The sequence below is a fragment of the Crinia signifera genome, chromosome 6 (genome assembly GCF_055691185.1).
Source record: "Crinia signifera chromosome 6, ASM5569118v1, whole genome shotgun sequence".
In the NCBI taxonomy this organism is placed as follows: domain Eukaryota; kingdom Metazoa; phylum Chordata; class Amphibia; order Anura; family Myobatrachidae; genus Crinia; species Crinia signifera.
The window spans coordinates 246396411-246411626 of NC_139222.1; the positions used below are offsets into that span (position 1 = coordinate 246396411).

The 15216-nt window shown below is 47.3% G+C and overlaps 1 protein-coding gene across 1 annotated transcript in view; it reads left to right on the forward strand.

Annotated features, from left to right (window-relative positions):
• The window catches only part of SLC68A1 (solute carrier family 68 member 1), a 43428-nt gene that overhangs the window by 7774 nt on the left and 20438 nt on the right, over positions 1–15216 (forward strand). The window contains exon 2 of the mRNA XM_083149230.1: positions 7223–7469. Coding sequence (XP_083005356.1) covers positions 7305–7469 — 165 coding nt within the window. The 5' untranslated portion in view covers positions 7223–7304. The remainder of the gene's footprint in view (positions 1–7222; positions 7470–15216) is intronic.

Consider the following 15216-nt stretch of genomic DNA (forward strand, 5'->3'; position numbering starts at 1 on the left):
CACCTTTCTGTGATACTACTGGTGAACTCAGGTGAAGCAATCTTGAAATGCCTGCCAGTGCCAATGCCTCTGCTCTGCTTAGTCTTCTGTTGATGTGTAGTCACCAGACCTCCCTCAGGGCTTCCAGATTCAGAAGAATCTAGATCTGCACGTGACACAGCAGCAGCAGCAGCAGCACAAGCAGCCAATTAGAAGAAAATATCTCAGCTGCCAAAGGGGGCAGTGCTGAGCTCAAGCAATGCAATGTGCATTGTATTGTATGTAATGCTAAGCGAAACCGATCCGGATCACCATTTTGGGATCGGCGGCTCGCTCGTTCTTTTGATGGATCCGTTCAAAAGAACCGGATCGTTCGCGAACGACACATCTCTACAGTGCACAGTGGCAGGGGGGAGGAGAGGGGAGGGGTGCACAGCTGAGCACACATGCTGCATCGCCCGAGCCTCACGCTGTCCCGCTAAACCCGCTTACCCTCCCGGTATTTAACTTTTTGCTGGTTAGTAATCCGGTGGGCGGGGCCTATAGAAGACGCGTCATGAAGTATATTCAAAAATAGCTGGCCACCGCGGGGATAGGAGCGTTGATGTCCGTTCTGCTGCAGGGAGAGTTACCCAGAGCCAGCCTGCCAGCTCTCCACAGCACGGAGGTCCCGTTGTGCTTCTTCAGCGTCTGCTGCTGCTGCACCACCTGTCACACTGACAGGCAGTAGCAGAGCAGCAGTGTGACAGTGACTACGGAGGTTCCACGTCAAACCCCTATGGCTATGTAAAATTCATATCTCCCGCTGGACCGCTAGCCAATAGGCGCTCGCGGTCCAGCAGCCATCAGTTGATTGGCTGCTGGACCGCAAGCTACCATTGGCTAGCGGTCCAGCGGGATCCGTGAATTTTACATTGCAGCAGGCACTGCAGCAGTACGTCTCGAGCGGGCGGGCGGGGGAGCCGGCTGGCGAGCGAGAGGGTGAGCTGGCGGTACCACAGCACAGCTCCGGCGCCATGCAATCTTCCTGCGCCCGGAGCAAGTGCTCCGCCGGCTCCACCCTCGCTACGCCTCTGCTCTTTGGTGATCTGCGGGCTCCCCTGCACTCACATCATTGCTGAATTACCATGGGAGCAATTTCATGGGTACGCCCATGAAACACTGGACATGACACACCACAGACCTTCCTTCACCGCTACCCCACACCCCCGTGTCCCATTTATAGACTGTTTGAAACTGGAAAACTATATCTACATTTTCATCTAATCTCTTTGTACCTGTTATTATCAATTTATCAGTTCCAGGGCAGTAGGTTTGTACCTGTAATCATGAACTGCACAGAGACCGGCTGTAGCAGTGTGTCTGTAATCATGACCTGCCCAGAGACCGGCTGTAGCAGTGTGTCTATAATCATGACCTGCCCAGAGACCGGCTCTATGCTACATAGGGATGTAGTTAATTTGCCGGCAGTCGGATCCCGTTGGACAGGATGCTGACGCCAAGATCTGGACTAACGACATTACCGTCAGTCCGAATCACAGAGCACAGGGTCTATTCTACCTTGTGGGGATCCACAACCCGCATATTTATTTATTTACAGTTTCTTATATAGCGCAGCAGATTTCGTTGCGCTTCACAATTGTAGACAGAGATAAAACAAACTGGGTAACAACAGACAGACTTGGAGGTAAGAGGGCCCTGCTGCAAGTTTAAGGACCCTACACGCAGAGCAATAGTCAGATACTTTCTGAGCAATTTTACTAACTCGCTCAGAAAGTGGCTGAATATCGCTGTGTGTGTAACCCACACAGCGGTACAAATGCGCGGCCCTGCGGGTCCCCGATGCATAACAGCTCCGTTGGTAAATTCATAGTGGTCGCTCAGAAGGCCCTACACATCTTTGCTGTGTGTGGTTGCCTTCTGAGCGATCACTGAAGTTGCCAGCCCGACCAGTCACACAATCACCTCCGCCATGCCTATGCCTCACTTGGGGCCTTATTCTAGTTCACTCTTAGAGGCAAATTCCTTCTTAGCTGGACAAAACCATGTGCATGTTACACTGTTACATGTGCAGAGAGATTTAGCTTTGAGTGAGTTATATTGGGGCAGATGTATTAAGCCTGGAGAAGAGATAAACTGGAGATAAAGTGGAAATAACTTGGAAGAGTTAACGCACCAGCAAATCAGCTGTGTTTGAAATATGACAGTTGGGATCTGATTGGCTGGTGCGTTATCTCCTTCCACTTTATCTCCAGTTTATCTCTTCACCAGGCTTAATACATCTGCCCCTTTGTTTCTGTGCAGGGAAAATACTGACTGCTTTATTTTTACACTGCAATATAGATCTCACTTTGAAGAAAACCCCCACCCAAATCTAATTCTCTCTGCACATCTTACATCTGCCCCACCTGCAGTGCACATGGTTTTGTCCAGCTAAGAAGGAATTTGCCTCTCAGAGTGGACTAGAATAAGGCCCTTGGATCCCGGCCACCCGGCTCGCCGCTGCCTTTTTTGTTCTGCTGAGCTGACATGCCGGAAATCTCAGCGGCGTGTCAGCATGGAGAGCTGACAGCCGCTGTAAGCATAACAGATCAGCAGCGGGACACCTGGAAACACCGTTAAGCGGCAGTGCACTACGAGGAGGGAGTGCCGGACGGGTGCCGGAGCTGCATATCCCCCGCACCCTCTGAAAAGATAGATAGCTTCATTTTATTTCGATTAGAGCTTCCACCGGCACTAACCGCTAAATAACTTTCACAGTGCAGGAAGGTGCTCTACCTGCACTGATTACACTGCTGCTGCCTGTGCCTGTCGCAATATGACAGCCTGACAGGCAGCGGTGTACCGGTGGCTCCCGCACCTTCCTGCATAAGCCGCCCCCCCTTAACCTTCACATGCGGGGGCCACCTGCCCTAACCACCTCCGGCTCCCATAACTTCCTGCTGCAGCTTCCCAGCTCCTGGACCGTGATGCCGCGGTAGCCCGCCCAGTACAGTACATCCATACAAGCTGCCAACAATGTGCAGGGCTTTAAGTCCGCCAAGACAGTGACTCCCCAGCTCCTGTTGCCGTGCTGTGATTCCCTGATGATATCTGCAGGCACAGACTACAGGTATGTCAGCACTTGCCTGCACTCTGAACTTTAATTCTTATGTTCTGTTTGTCCATGACTGCTGCGGCCCCCCCCCCCCCATATAGTTGCGCTCCCAGACCTGGATGCAGTATGACACCCCCCCCCCCCCCCCACAGGAGTCATTTCTGTAGCCAGCCCCCAACCCCACACCTCTGTACACAGCCTTCACACACCCCTGTACTATGCACCTCTATAGCCAGCCCCATTCTGCCATCCTCAGTGTGCTTGCCTGTGGCCAGCCCCCCTTAGTGTGTACCCCTATAGCCAGCCCTATACCCCTCTCCCCATAGTGTGCTCCCCTGTAGCCAGCCACCCACCCCCTGCATATCCACCCCTGTAGTCACTCCCTGTCCACTGTGAAACCCCCCCCCCAGTATATGTCACAGCCGGATGTCCTTCCGGCTGCAGGGGGAGGAGGAGGCGCCAGGGACAGCCGCGCTGTGCATGGATGTGACGGAGACACACCCCCCTGTCACCACACTGCGATGCTAGCCGCATATGTTAATACATGTGCTTCAGCATCGCTGCGGCTGGGTGGTGAGGGGCGGCAATGTATTTTAATACATCACGCCCTATGTGAGAGATTTAAAATCTCTCATGCTGAATCTCTCATTATGAATCTCTGGCACAGATCTTTCCGTGTGCAGGGCCCATTACAATCTATAGGGACAATAGAGGAGAAATAGAACCTTGTGGTGAGGGGATCAAACCACCATGCCTGCAGCTTGGCGAGTGCAATGAGCCGCAAGGGGCCTCGGTGGGTTTTCCTAGGATCCTGACTGTCATGAAATCATACTGAACCCGCTACATACACCCTAGGTAATATGCTGTCCATACCGGTGTATTGGACTGACATTCCATACTCATCAGGTAGTGTGTCAGCACCACCGTACTCTTCTGCCTGCCTATGTCAGTTTGTGCTGCATGGTCAAGCGGATGACCCAGTGGCTGATGTAATGCTGCTGAATGTGGCCATGAGTGACATGTGAAGATTGTTCAGTGTGCAAAGGCGACTGACATCTTGACCGTTGGTTGTGCCTTCAGCCACCATCCCTGGATTGAAATTTGATAGTGTTAAGTGACTTTGTGCGCTGACACCCTTCCACTATACACCGTGATGGATGGCTAGACAAACCACCTTAATATTTTACACCACCTCTCAGTGAATTTTGGTGTAGAAAATATACTCTCCTTATCTTACTTATCTTCACCTCATCAGAGGCTCTCCGTGTAAGTGAGATGGAGACATGTAAGACAATAACAGTTCGAAAAAATAGTGTAATATTGCAAGTACAACAAATTTATTCAAAAACAATAAAACATGCAGGAAATATGTTTTCAAAGATACAATAAAATCTAATAAAAAGACCACATCAGTGCGTCTCAAGTTTGGATGGAGGTTTACCAGATTTTGGAGATAGAAAAGCCTGTAGAGAGATCTTTTCCTCAGATAAGGAGCACTGGTCTTCCGGATAAACCAGGCCTTCAGGCGTCTCTTCCGTCCACTAATCTGGATTCCTCACACACAAAATGCCAGCTTTCTGCTACGCGTGTCGGAACTTCCTTGTTCCTTCCTCAGGCAGTATCCCTGGATTGTCTAGTGTGTACCCCAATTAACAACTGCACCTGTAATCATCAACTTCCCACTCTTTGCAATGTGCCTCTAATCAAGTGCCTAGACACAGGCTTTAGACAGACATAGGTGATATCGGTGAAAGGTATCATGTGTGTACACTGCTGGGTGCACATGCAGCCTGGCTGATCTGGAGCATTAACCCCATCAGCCGGGGATCGAACAAGCAAATCGTCACAAAAAACATTAATTCTAGATCCAGCATTTTACAGATACAAGGCCAGTTCAAATGACTTCAGTGTGTGGTAATCTGATCTGTATATAATGACAGTGTTCATACATGTCATTTTCTTCATGATGGGCCTTTGATCTCTCAGTTCAGTAATTAGCTGGTTAGATTATGGGCTATTGTTAAACTAGTCTCCTCTCATTTGTTTCTGGTGTCGTGAACAAACAATGTTATTCCATGTTCCCCATCGCGTGTAATTAAAAAGTCCCTGAACTTAAAATAAGAGTTATTTCCTCTATGAACATTTAGCTACTGAGATGTCTTTGTCCCTGGCTGCTTAATATAACAAAACCTTTCTGTGCGTCTGTAAAATCTGTTACTATCGGTGTATCAATTTACATTTGTTGGAATGTCACACAAAAACTGCAAAAATGCATGTGTTCCCTCTAGCACACTAAAGTAACAAAGTAATTCTCTCTGGGCTGATAGTTCTCTGCTTATCATCCTCATTTATACAGGCAAGGACATAAAGGGGGAAATTTAATAGGACAAGAGATTCAGAAAGTGAGCGATTCTCTCATCCTATTAAATTTCATAGTGTAGAATGTGGTCTCTCTGTGTATGGGTCATTGGGTACACACACCAAAGGTTGACATGCATAAGTCGATCACAGAAAGTTGACATGTCTTAGGTTGACACCTTAAATAGGTTGACATGAATGGAAGGTCAACAGAAGCATTAGTGTCTAGGTTGACAGTGAAAAGGTAGACATGGGTTTTTCAAGTTTTTTTCGTTCCAAATGTCATCATGGACACCGAATCGGTGCACCGAGTCCATTCATATGGCTCGCCATGCTCCTGGCACGGTACCTCACTACGCTTGGCACACTGTTCTATTCTCCCTCCACGCCCTTGTGGATGGTAGGGCATGAAATTCCGTCTGTCGGCACATGGCTAAAAAAAAAAGTGAGAAACCCTTGTCGGCCGAAGCCGTGTTGGCTTTCAGTGGTCGACTCAATGCATTTCGACCTTTTGTGTGTCGACCCAGTGCCCGTATACCCTGTGTACAGGCTGGCAGGTTTAGCCCTGCGGCTGTTCACAAATATAATCTGCGGTACTTGTTTCCTATCTGGGCGCCCAGGTTTTCTACGTACGGCACCGTAATGAAATCGGATCGCATCGCATCGGATTCGGTACTCGATGATGTACGATGGTATACGATGCGATGCGATCCGATTCGATTTCCCATAGGAAACAATGTGAAATGGCTCAATTTAGCCAAATTATCATAGGAACAATAGTAAATGGGCCAAAAACACCCCTGAACATTGAAATGTCCCCCCAAAAGTAGTTGACGCCACCCCGCCATCAACGTGAACCCGAAGCGTGGCGAGCGGCGGCGGTATGCGTCCTCCGACCTTTTCATGCCCTACTATCCACTAGGGCGTGGAGTGAGAATAGAATAGTGTGGCGAGCCCCGCGAGGGGACGCGGATACCTTCACAGTTATACGCGTCCCCTCGCGGGCTTCCCAGGTGTCCATGGCGACGCGGACACCTGGGAAGCCCGCGAAGGGACGTGTTTACCTGTGAAGGTATCCGCGTCCCCTCGCGGGGCTCGCTGCGCTCGCCACGCTTCGGGCTCGGTGGCTCGCTGCGCTCGCCACACTATTCTATTCTCACTCCATGCCCTAGTGGATAGTAGGGCATGAAAAGGTCGGAGGACGCGTACCGCCGCCGCTCGCCACGCTTCGGGTTCACGTTGATGGCGGGGTGGCATCAACTACTTTTGGGGGGACATTCCACTGCTCTGTGGGTTTTTTTGGGGTTTCTGGCCCATTTACCATTCTTCCCTATGCTGATTTGGGTAAATTGATCTATTTAACATTGTTTCCTACGGGAAAGTGGATCGCATCGCATCGTTCAATATCGTGTATGTGTATTTGTGGTATCTGATGCGATGCGATCCGATTTTAATGCGGAGAATAGCATGGTGCGCAATTAACTTAGCGGGCGCCCAGATAGGAAACAAGTACCAAATCTGCACATCTGTGGGAGATGGTTTGTAAGTAGCAGTTTCAGTAATAATGAGAAATGTTGTTCTACAGGTCTGTACGTGTACATTCTCTCATTGCTATGTGGATTGTCGGAGCTATTCTGGGTGTAAATAGTTTCTCATTATTGATTGCAGAAGTTTATTTACTTCTCATGTGACCTTTCTTTTATATGTTCTAGCACTGGCCTGACAGTGGTAACGTAGTGCTATGCTTTGTCATAGTTCTAAACGTCTTTTTTGTTTCTTTGCATTTAGGACACATGGCTTGGGCATTCTGTAGCAGCCGATGGTATGGATGAGGGGACATGGACTGACATCTGGTGCTGAATAACTTAACATGGGCTTCAGAGTTGTGGCAGCAGTTTTCCACCTTCCCACAGCTGTACTGTATGGCTCATTGTCGTTCTTTCTCTCCGTCCTGCACAATGTTTTCCTCCTCTACTACGTGGACACCTTTGTTTCTGTTTACAAAATCGACAAGCTGTCTTTCTGGATTGGAGAGGTAAGTCGCACAGTTTATCTATGTGAACGTGTGGTTTGATAGATCTGTATAGATGGAATACATACGTTTGACCAGCGGATGGGATGCCAGTGGTCAGAGTACAGATGCCACCAGTGGCGTAGCTACAGCACCGCAGCCCCCGTGGTCGCGGGGAGGCGCTGGGTAAGTGCGGGCGCCGGGGGGCTGCGGTGCTATTATAATGCCCCATCCCCCGCAGCTTTACCTATGTTCGCTGCGGTGGTCCCTGCTCCCCTGTCTTCATTCTGATGCTATTTGTGCTATCATAAAATGTCCGCCCCCATATAGCAAACAATTCTATGAAACTGTCTGCTGTATGGGGGCGGCCATTTTGTGATGGTCCGTGTTTAGCATCAGAATGAAGCCAGGAGGGGAGCCGGGACCAGCACAGCGAATACAGGTAAATATGAGGGGGATGGGGGGGGCATGGGCAGCCGGGGTGGTGGAGGGGGGGGGGGGGGGCGTGATTTATTATCGGCGGAGGGGCTCCCAAATTATAGTTACGCCGCTGGATGCCACCATCTCAATACCCTTCCTTCCTGTAGCCTAATCATAACCTCCTCCGTCCCCCACCACCACTAGTGCCTAAACCCACCACACAGCCTAATGCCAACCCACTTTTCAAAGTTACAATTGGGATGTCAGGATTTGGAATTCTGATGTTGGTTTGCCGGTGTTGAGTCAGGATTCTCCCACTAGTATAACGGTCAGCCGAGATGTTAACATCATCCAATAGTTTTTGTTCAGTTAAAGTGCTGACGTGTCTCGTACATGCCCAGCAATCTCCTACAAGACTGAATAATTTCTGTGCAGTCACATAGTCACTGCCCAGAAACACGCATTTCGCTCTTTCAATCTCAGTCTGTGTCCAATAATTGGACCCTAAGTGTTCCTTAGGAATCGCATTATGAGTTGGCTCAGCCAATAATGTAAACAGGACCTGCACATGGACTGGGACCCTGAGAGCAGTAATAGCCTCCGGGATCTGACGTGTGACAGATGAGGAGTTTGAGTGTGGTGCGGGAGTCTGTCATACCATAACACAGGTATTCTAAGGCACACACACAAACACAGACACAAGCACACATTAATACATATTTTTTTAAGAATGCAATCAACTAAGCAGTGAAAGAACTTCAAAAAAGTATTATGCAGTTAATACCACAGATAGGGTTTTATGTTGCTCAGAAGGAAAAAAGCAATGGGGCTGCGCTTTGCAAAATAGTACACAATTTATTAAAACATAAAATACATGTTAAAACTTTTTTAATAATACAATTATTGTGGCCACTGTGACAAACAGGACAGACATACATATAACAAATAATGCTCTCTCACAGCGCTTGTTAATGTGATGTTATTTTGTATTAGTCCGTTAGTGAACCGGTTAGTGTGCTTTCAAATGTTTCACACTGTTATAGTATACAATTGTCCCCCACTCATGTGCACATGGTTAGTGGTTTAGAACTCACTCTTATTGTGGTCTCTTGGTAGTTGACACATGGGGATCCGGCTCTTGGTACCTGGGAGTCCGTAATGACCAGTCCTTTAGCAGTACACTGCGGTCGTTTTTAGGCGTATTATGCTCCCTTCAGGCTTGTCACCAGTAGCCACCAAGTGTCCCTGTAGCCCTCTACGCGTTTCTCCGCCTACTCACGTCAGCGGCTTCCTCAGGAGGTGTATTTATTGGGAGCTGCTGCAGTGCAAAATATCAATCGGCGCTCAAACTTTTCTCTAGTTTTCTTTTATGTTGCTCAATGGCTCGTTATACAGAACGCTCATAACACTGAATATATTTTATTTATTAGATAATGTTCATTTACTTCCTCTTATGTCCAGCTGAATATTTTATTTCCTAGCTTTTCTAGTGTCCCAGATTGCTATCACAAGCACTTCATCAGTCTGGTGTGTTTATGACCTTTGCTGGATGTTTCCAGTATGTTCACAAGGTCTGCTGATCATCTCCACGCATATATCACTTAGGGTAGATTATCTAAGGCTCCTGAAACAAACAGGTGGGGGTGTGGCCCATAGTAACCAATCGGATTGTGTCTGTCATTTTATAGAACACAATAGAGAATTGACAGCTGTAATCTGATTAACTGCTATGGGCAACACATCCAATGTGAGGAGCTTTAGTGCATCTTTCATGTGCTAGAGTTAATTAAACCTTTTATCCTTCTGATTGTGTTTTACGTATCAGCATACTCTGGCTAAGAACACATAAAGAAAGACATTACATTTGCCTCATTTAAATGTATAGCGGATATGGACAAGCCTGTCCCTCAGGTTTTGTGACTTTCTCCAACTAATGGAGATTATTTCCTATTATTTAAATCAGATCTAAATTGGATTTCAATGCATGGCTGGGATATTTCAGGGAGGCATTGGTGTTTTCCCTTTCGATACTAAGAGTATCTGAATCATATGTTATCACCGGTGTTCAGCCTAGAAGTTGTATAAATGACATATTCCCTGTTTCTACGCTTGGACGCCTTTATAGGCGTCTGTATAGGCTGTATATACTTTATCTGCTGAGGAGACTGAGATCCATTGGAGTGCAGGGAGCGCTCCTGAAGACCTTCTTCAATTATGTAGTGGCATCGGCCATATTCTACAGAGTGGTCTGCTGGGGCAGCCGACAATAAGAGACTAAACAGACTGGTAAGGAAGGCCAGTTCTGTCCTAGGAATGCCTGTGGATTCTGTAGAGATTGTGGGTGAGAGGAGAATGATCAGCAAGATGACATCATTATTGGATAATGCTTCACACCCGCTCAAAAACGTTTTGACAGATCTGTGTAGCACTTTCAGTGATAGGTTGCTTCACCCTCGATGCTCAACGGAGAGATATTGCAGATCGTTCCTTCCGGCTGCAATTAGAATGTACAACTGTCATGGTCTGAAGAAGACCTGCATGTTCCTAGATTCTTGGGTTATATTGTTTGGATCTTATCTTATTATGTGTGTTTTTATTATTATGCTATTACTCTTATCTGTACTTGAACCTTGGATATTTGATGTTTCTGACGTCGGTTGTGTAGAATTTAAGCTGTTTTGTGGAGATGTTCAGGAGCATGTAAGAGGTGAGGCAGCCAACCTTGCTGTAACGATTGAAATTTCTCCATTGTGAGACGAATAAAGGAATTCTATTCTAGCTCTGACTGTAGCCCCTAGCAAGCAGTCTATGCTACTGGTGCAGGACTTTCTTCGGGCTGCACCCACTCTGTGGAATGCCCTCCCAAGCACAATAAGACTCTCCTCCAGTCTCAAAACCTATAAGCGTTCCCTAAAAACTTATCTCTTCAGGCAAGCTTATCAAATTCCAGAACCAGTCACAGAACCTTACATTCTGGTGGAATCGATGCAATAAAGAATACAGTATCTATCCTTATGTATCAATACCTTTTTCCCTATAGATTGTAAGCTTGTGAGCAGGGCCCTCCTACCTTTTGACTGCCTGTAAATTCCCTGTTTTTTGTATCACTGTCTGCTTTTGTAAAGCACAACGGAATAAGAAACTTAATAAATAAATAAATACTGGTGCTCAGCCTAGAAGTTGTATAAATAACACATTACCTGTTTCTATGCCTGGACACCTGTAAAGCTCTGACTGTAGCCCATAGCAAGCAGTCTATGCTACTGGTGCTCAGCCTAGAAGTTATAAATAACACATTACCTGTTTCTACGCTTGGACGCCTGTATAGCTCTGACTGTAGCCCCTAGCAAGCAGTCTATGCTACTGGTGCTCAGCCTAGAAGTTGTATAAATAACACATTACCTGTTTCTATGCTTAGACACCTGTATAGCTCTGACTGTAGCCCCTAGCAAGCAGTCTATGCTACTGGTGCTCAGCCTAGAAGTTGTATAAATAACACATTACCTGTTTATATGCCTGGACACCTGTATAGCTCTGACTGTAGCCCCTAGCAAGCAGTCTATGCTACTGGTGCTCAGCCTAGAAGTTATAAATAACACATTACCTGTTCCTACGCTTGGACGCCTGTATAGCTCTGACTGTAGCTTCTTGAGTGCAGAGTATGCTACTGGTGCTCAGCCTAGAAGTTGGAGAAATAACACATTACCTGTTTCTACGCTTGGGCACCTTTGTAGCTCTGACTGTAGCCCCTAACGTGCAGTCTATGCTACTGGTGTTCACCCTAGAAGTTGGAGAAATGAGACATTTCCTGTCTCCATGCTTGGACACCTGTATACAGTATCTCTGACTGTAGCTTCTTAAATGCAGTATGTGCTTGAATTCTATTGCTCTTGTTTAAAAGTCTTACATTAAGAGTCATTTGGTTTAGCTTGGAAAGATTTATCCTTTGGGACACGTCTCCCGGTAGATCCAAAGTGCATTCTAGAGAAGTATAAGATGCTCTTAGGGACTTCCGGTGGGCGGAGCATAGAATATGGCCGCGTTTTAGCTGGGCTCGGAGGGGAGAGAAACCAAATCCACATCCATCGCCCAGAAAGCTTTAGAGATAAAGCGACTAAAAGTCTGGGGGGCAAGATCATAACCCCAGGAAGGTTTTGAGACCCCTCCGGCCCGAATCCACCTTGTATACACCGGAGTCTGGCCCGACGAAGACCGGGCCTGCATGAACGCCTAGCGAGGCGTGAGAGCTGCAGAGAGACGGAACCCACTGCCTTGCAGCTTACCCTGGCGAGGAGGCGACGGGAAAGCTGAGACACAACCGACGGAAGGTGACAGCAGGGCAGGGGCTGCGGAGGAGACAAGCCGGTCAGTGAGAATCGTCGCAGCCTGCTGACGTGGAGGCACGGGAAAGCCGGAGGCCGGCGGCGGAGGTCCGAGAGGAGAAGACGCATGCAGCGCTGAGGTGACGCGCTGAGCACCGACATCCCAGCACGGACGAATCGGCAACGGGCGGCTCGGTGAGGAGGTGAGACAGCCACAAGGAAGGCGAGAGGCCCGGGCAGAAGCGGCGGGCGGTGAGTACTAACCCCGTCCCCCAAGCCAAACCCGGTAAGCTCAGCACGCATACCCACCTACCGCCACAGCACCTGAGAGAGAGACCATCGGTTGCCTCGCCCCCCCTGATAGCCACCAGGGTGATTTAAAAACTCAGAAACCATACTGCACCATACTGCACGGCAATTACCCGCAGATCCGACCCAAGCCTAGAGGTGACCCTGTGTCCTCCATCTGACTGATTGGTCCCCCTACGTCCCCTTGCTCCCCCCTGGATCTGTACTGGAAGTGAGGTACTTTCTTTGGCAAATCTGCCCCAAAGTAAGGGCATATCGAGTACACCTACCACTACTGAGTAACCCCTACCCCATTAGTTGGGCTTGGAGTGTGCAACTCTCCCAACAGAGACTGCTGCAACACTGAGGAGGTCGATTATCATTGCTTTCATTTACCCTGAGAAACATAAGGGAGATTTATAGCTTGGTAACTGAACTACATAACCCTTACCAGCTGGACTAAACCAGGCAAAAAAGTGTCTCAGTGCCCTACATCTGCCCAACTTGGGAGAGACCTTGCTTATCCCTTGGACTCTGACTGCGAAGTGATGTCCTCACCCTAACTGGACCATTACAACCACCCCAAACCAGCCAAGTATCGAGGTCACCCACTACTCTTATATACAAGATTTGAAAGCTATTCAAGCAACCACAAGGGGACACTCTAAGCTTCAGTGCACACTAGAAGCAGGTCGACACCTTGGGACTTATAAGTATAAATGCTATAGTTTCACTGCGGATTTGCATACATAACCTGAAAATTGAGTAGTTAGGAATGTTAAAACAGATACTGTACATGGAATAGATGAATGGGTAAAATGTAATAGGTGACGTCACTCAGGCAAATACAGCATACCAGCGATACACCCTATAGTATAAGCCTTGACCTTTGATTTGGACAAAAAGGGCCGTACACTAATTCAGTGAAATAGCTTTACCCTTACTGGGGTATGGACAGATTTGTTCGAAAGTCTGTCACAAATACCCCGAAAGCAGACAACCGAATTGAAAAAATGGGTAAAGCCAAGGCTGCATCCGGGAAACCCACTCCCCCATCCCCATCACATAGAGATAGCGCAGAGAATAGCCTAGATGGCATCCCCTCTCCAAATCCCACCACGAGCGCTCCATCAACCATACAAGAGATGGCGCTAGAGATATCTAAGATTATCATGCCTCAGTTAGATAAGAAGCTAGACTTGTTACAGTCTTCCTTTGATGCAGCATTGGCAAAAGTTGAATCTAACACTTCTAGAATCACTGCCCTGGAGCAGCGTACTAGTGATGTGGAAGATCAAACACATGAAATGCGTCAATCTGTGCGATCTCACACTGATACAATCCAATCACTCCTTGATAAGATAGATGATTTGGAAAATCGCACGAGACGCAGTAATCTTAGGTTTATTGGGATCCCTGAACAGGTATCAGGTCAATCACTCAATGATTTGATAACAATCACAATTCCACAGGCCCTACAAATTTCCGACATTTCCACACTACCCCATGTGGAACGGCTACACCGTATAGGCCCGGATAGGGCAGCGCCCAACAATAGGCCCAGACCAGTCATTGCGAAGTACCTAGACTTTCGTATGAAGGAAAAAATATTGGCAGCCTATCGCAAAATTTCAAAACTAGAGGTGAATGGCTATACAGTATTAATATTCCAAGATTTCTCCGCGACAGTAACACAAAAGAGGAGAGAATTCTCTGAAGTATGCAAATGGCTATACGAGCGAAATGTTAAGTTCGCACTACAATATCCTTCCCGATTGCGGGTTGAGGAAAACGGCAGGCCCGTTTTCTTTACAGATCCAGCCGCTGCAAAATCTCATTTTGGTATAGGTGCTAATAGGGAAAGGTCTCCAAATAGATGAAAATGTGCAAAATACTAGGGTGGCGGACCATAAGGGTAATTTGATTGGTTAAAAAGTTACAAAATGCTAAGATATGATTTACATGTGACGTTACCTGGTTAATGTTAATATAGTAATACATTGGTAAATATAGAATACATTGGGATCAGTGTGTCGATTCCAAGTTCGCCGCAAACACAGTTGTTGCGGCCTACTGCAGCATTCATAGGAAAGGTTAATAAGAAAATGTGGATAAGGTTTTGCTTGTATTTGTTTGTTATTGATGCGGGTGAATATCCTCTCTTCTCCTCCATACTCCTCCGACTTAAACTTAAAATCTTGAACATGATATACGTTGTTACCCTGAAGGCTGGGACAGGGATAACAACACTGCACAACATCTACTCTACAGTTAACCCCAATCCCAAGTCAGGAATAGGTTGAAATATGTCGCAATTAAATAATTTAAGGCCCCCAGAACCCCAGGCAGATAAAATAAAGTTAATGTCATGGAATGTAGGAGGTTTGAACTCCACGGTCAAGAGGAAAAGGGTAGTGACACACCTGCGCAGATTTCGCCCTGATGTAGTGTTTCTGCAAGAAACCCATTGGGCAAGTGACAGTGGAGGTACTTTACGGGCCCCTTGGATAGGTGAATGCGTGGCTGCGGGCTGTAATAGGAAGGTCAGGGGAGTAGCTACCCTCTTTCATAGGTCTCTCCAGTACACGATATTGACCACTATATCTGATCCTAACGGGAGGTACCTTATAATAGATGTAATAATATGGGGTGAAAAATACACCTTAGTTAACGTATATGCTCCGAACTCAGCACCACAAGAATTCATGGGGCAGATTGAAAACATATTGGCGCAAAGAACT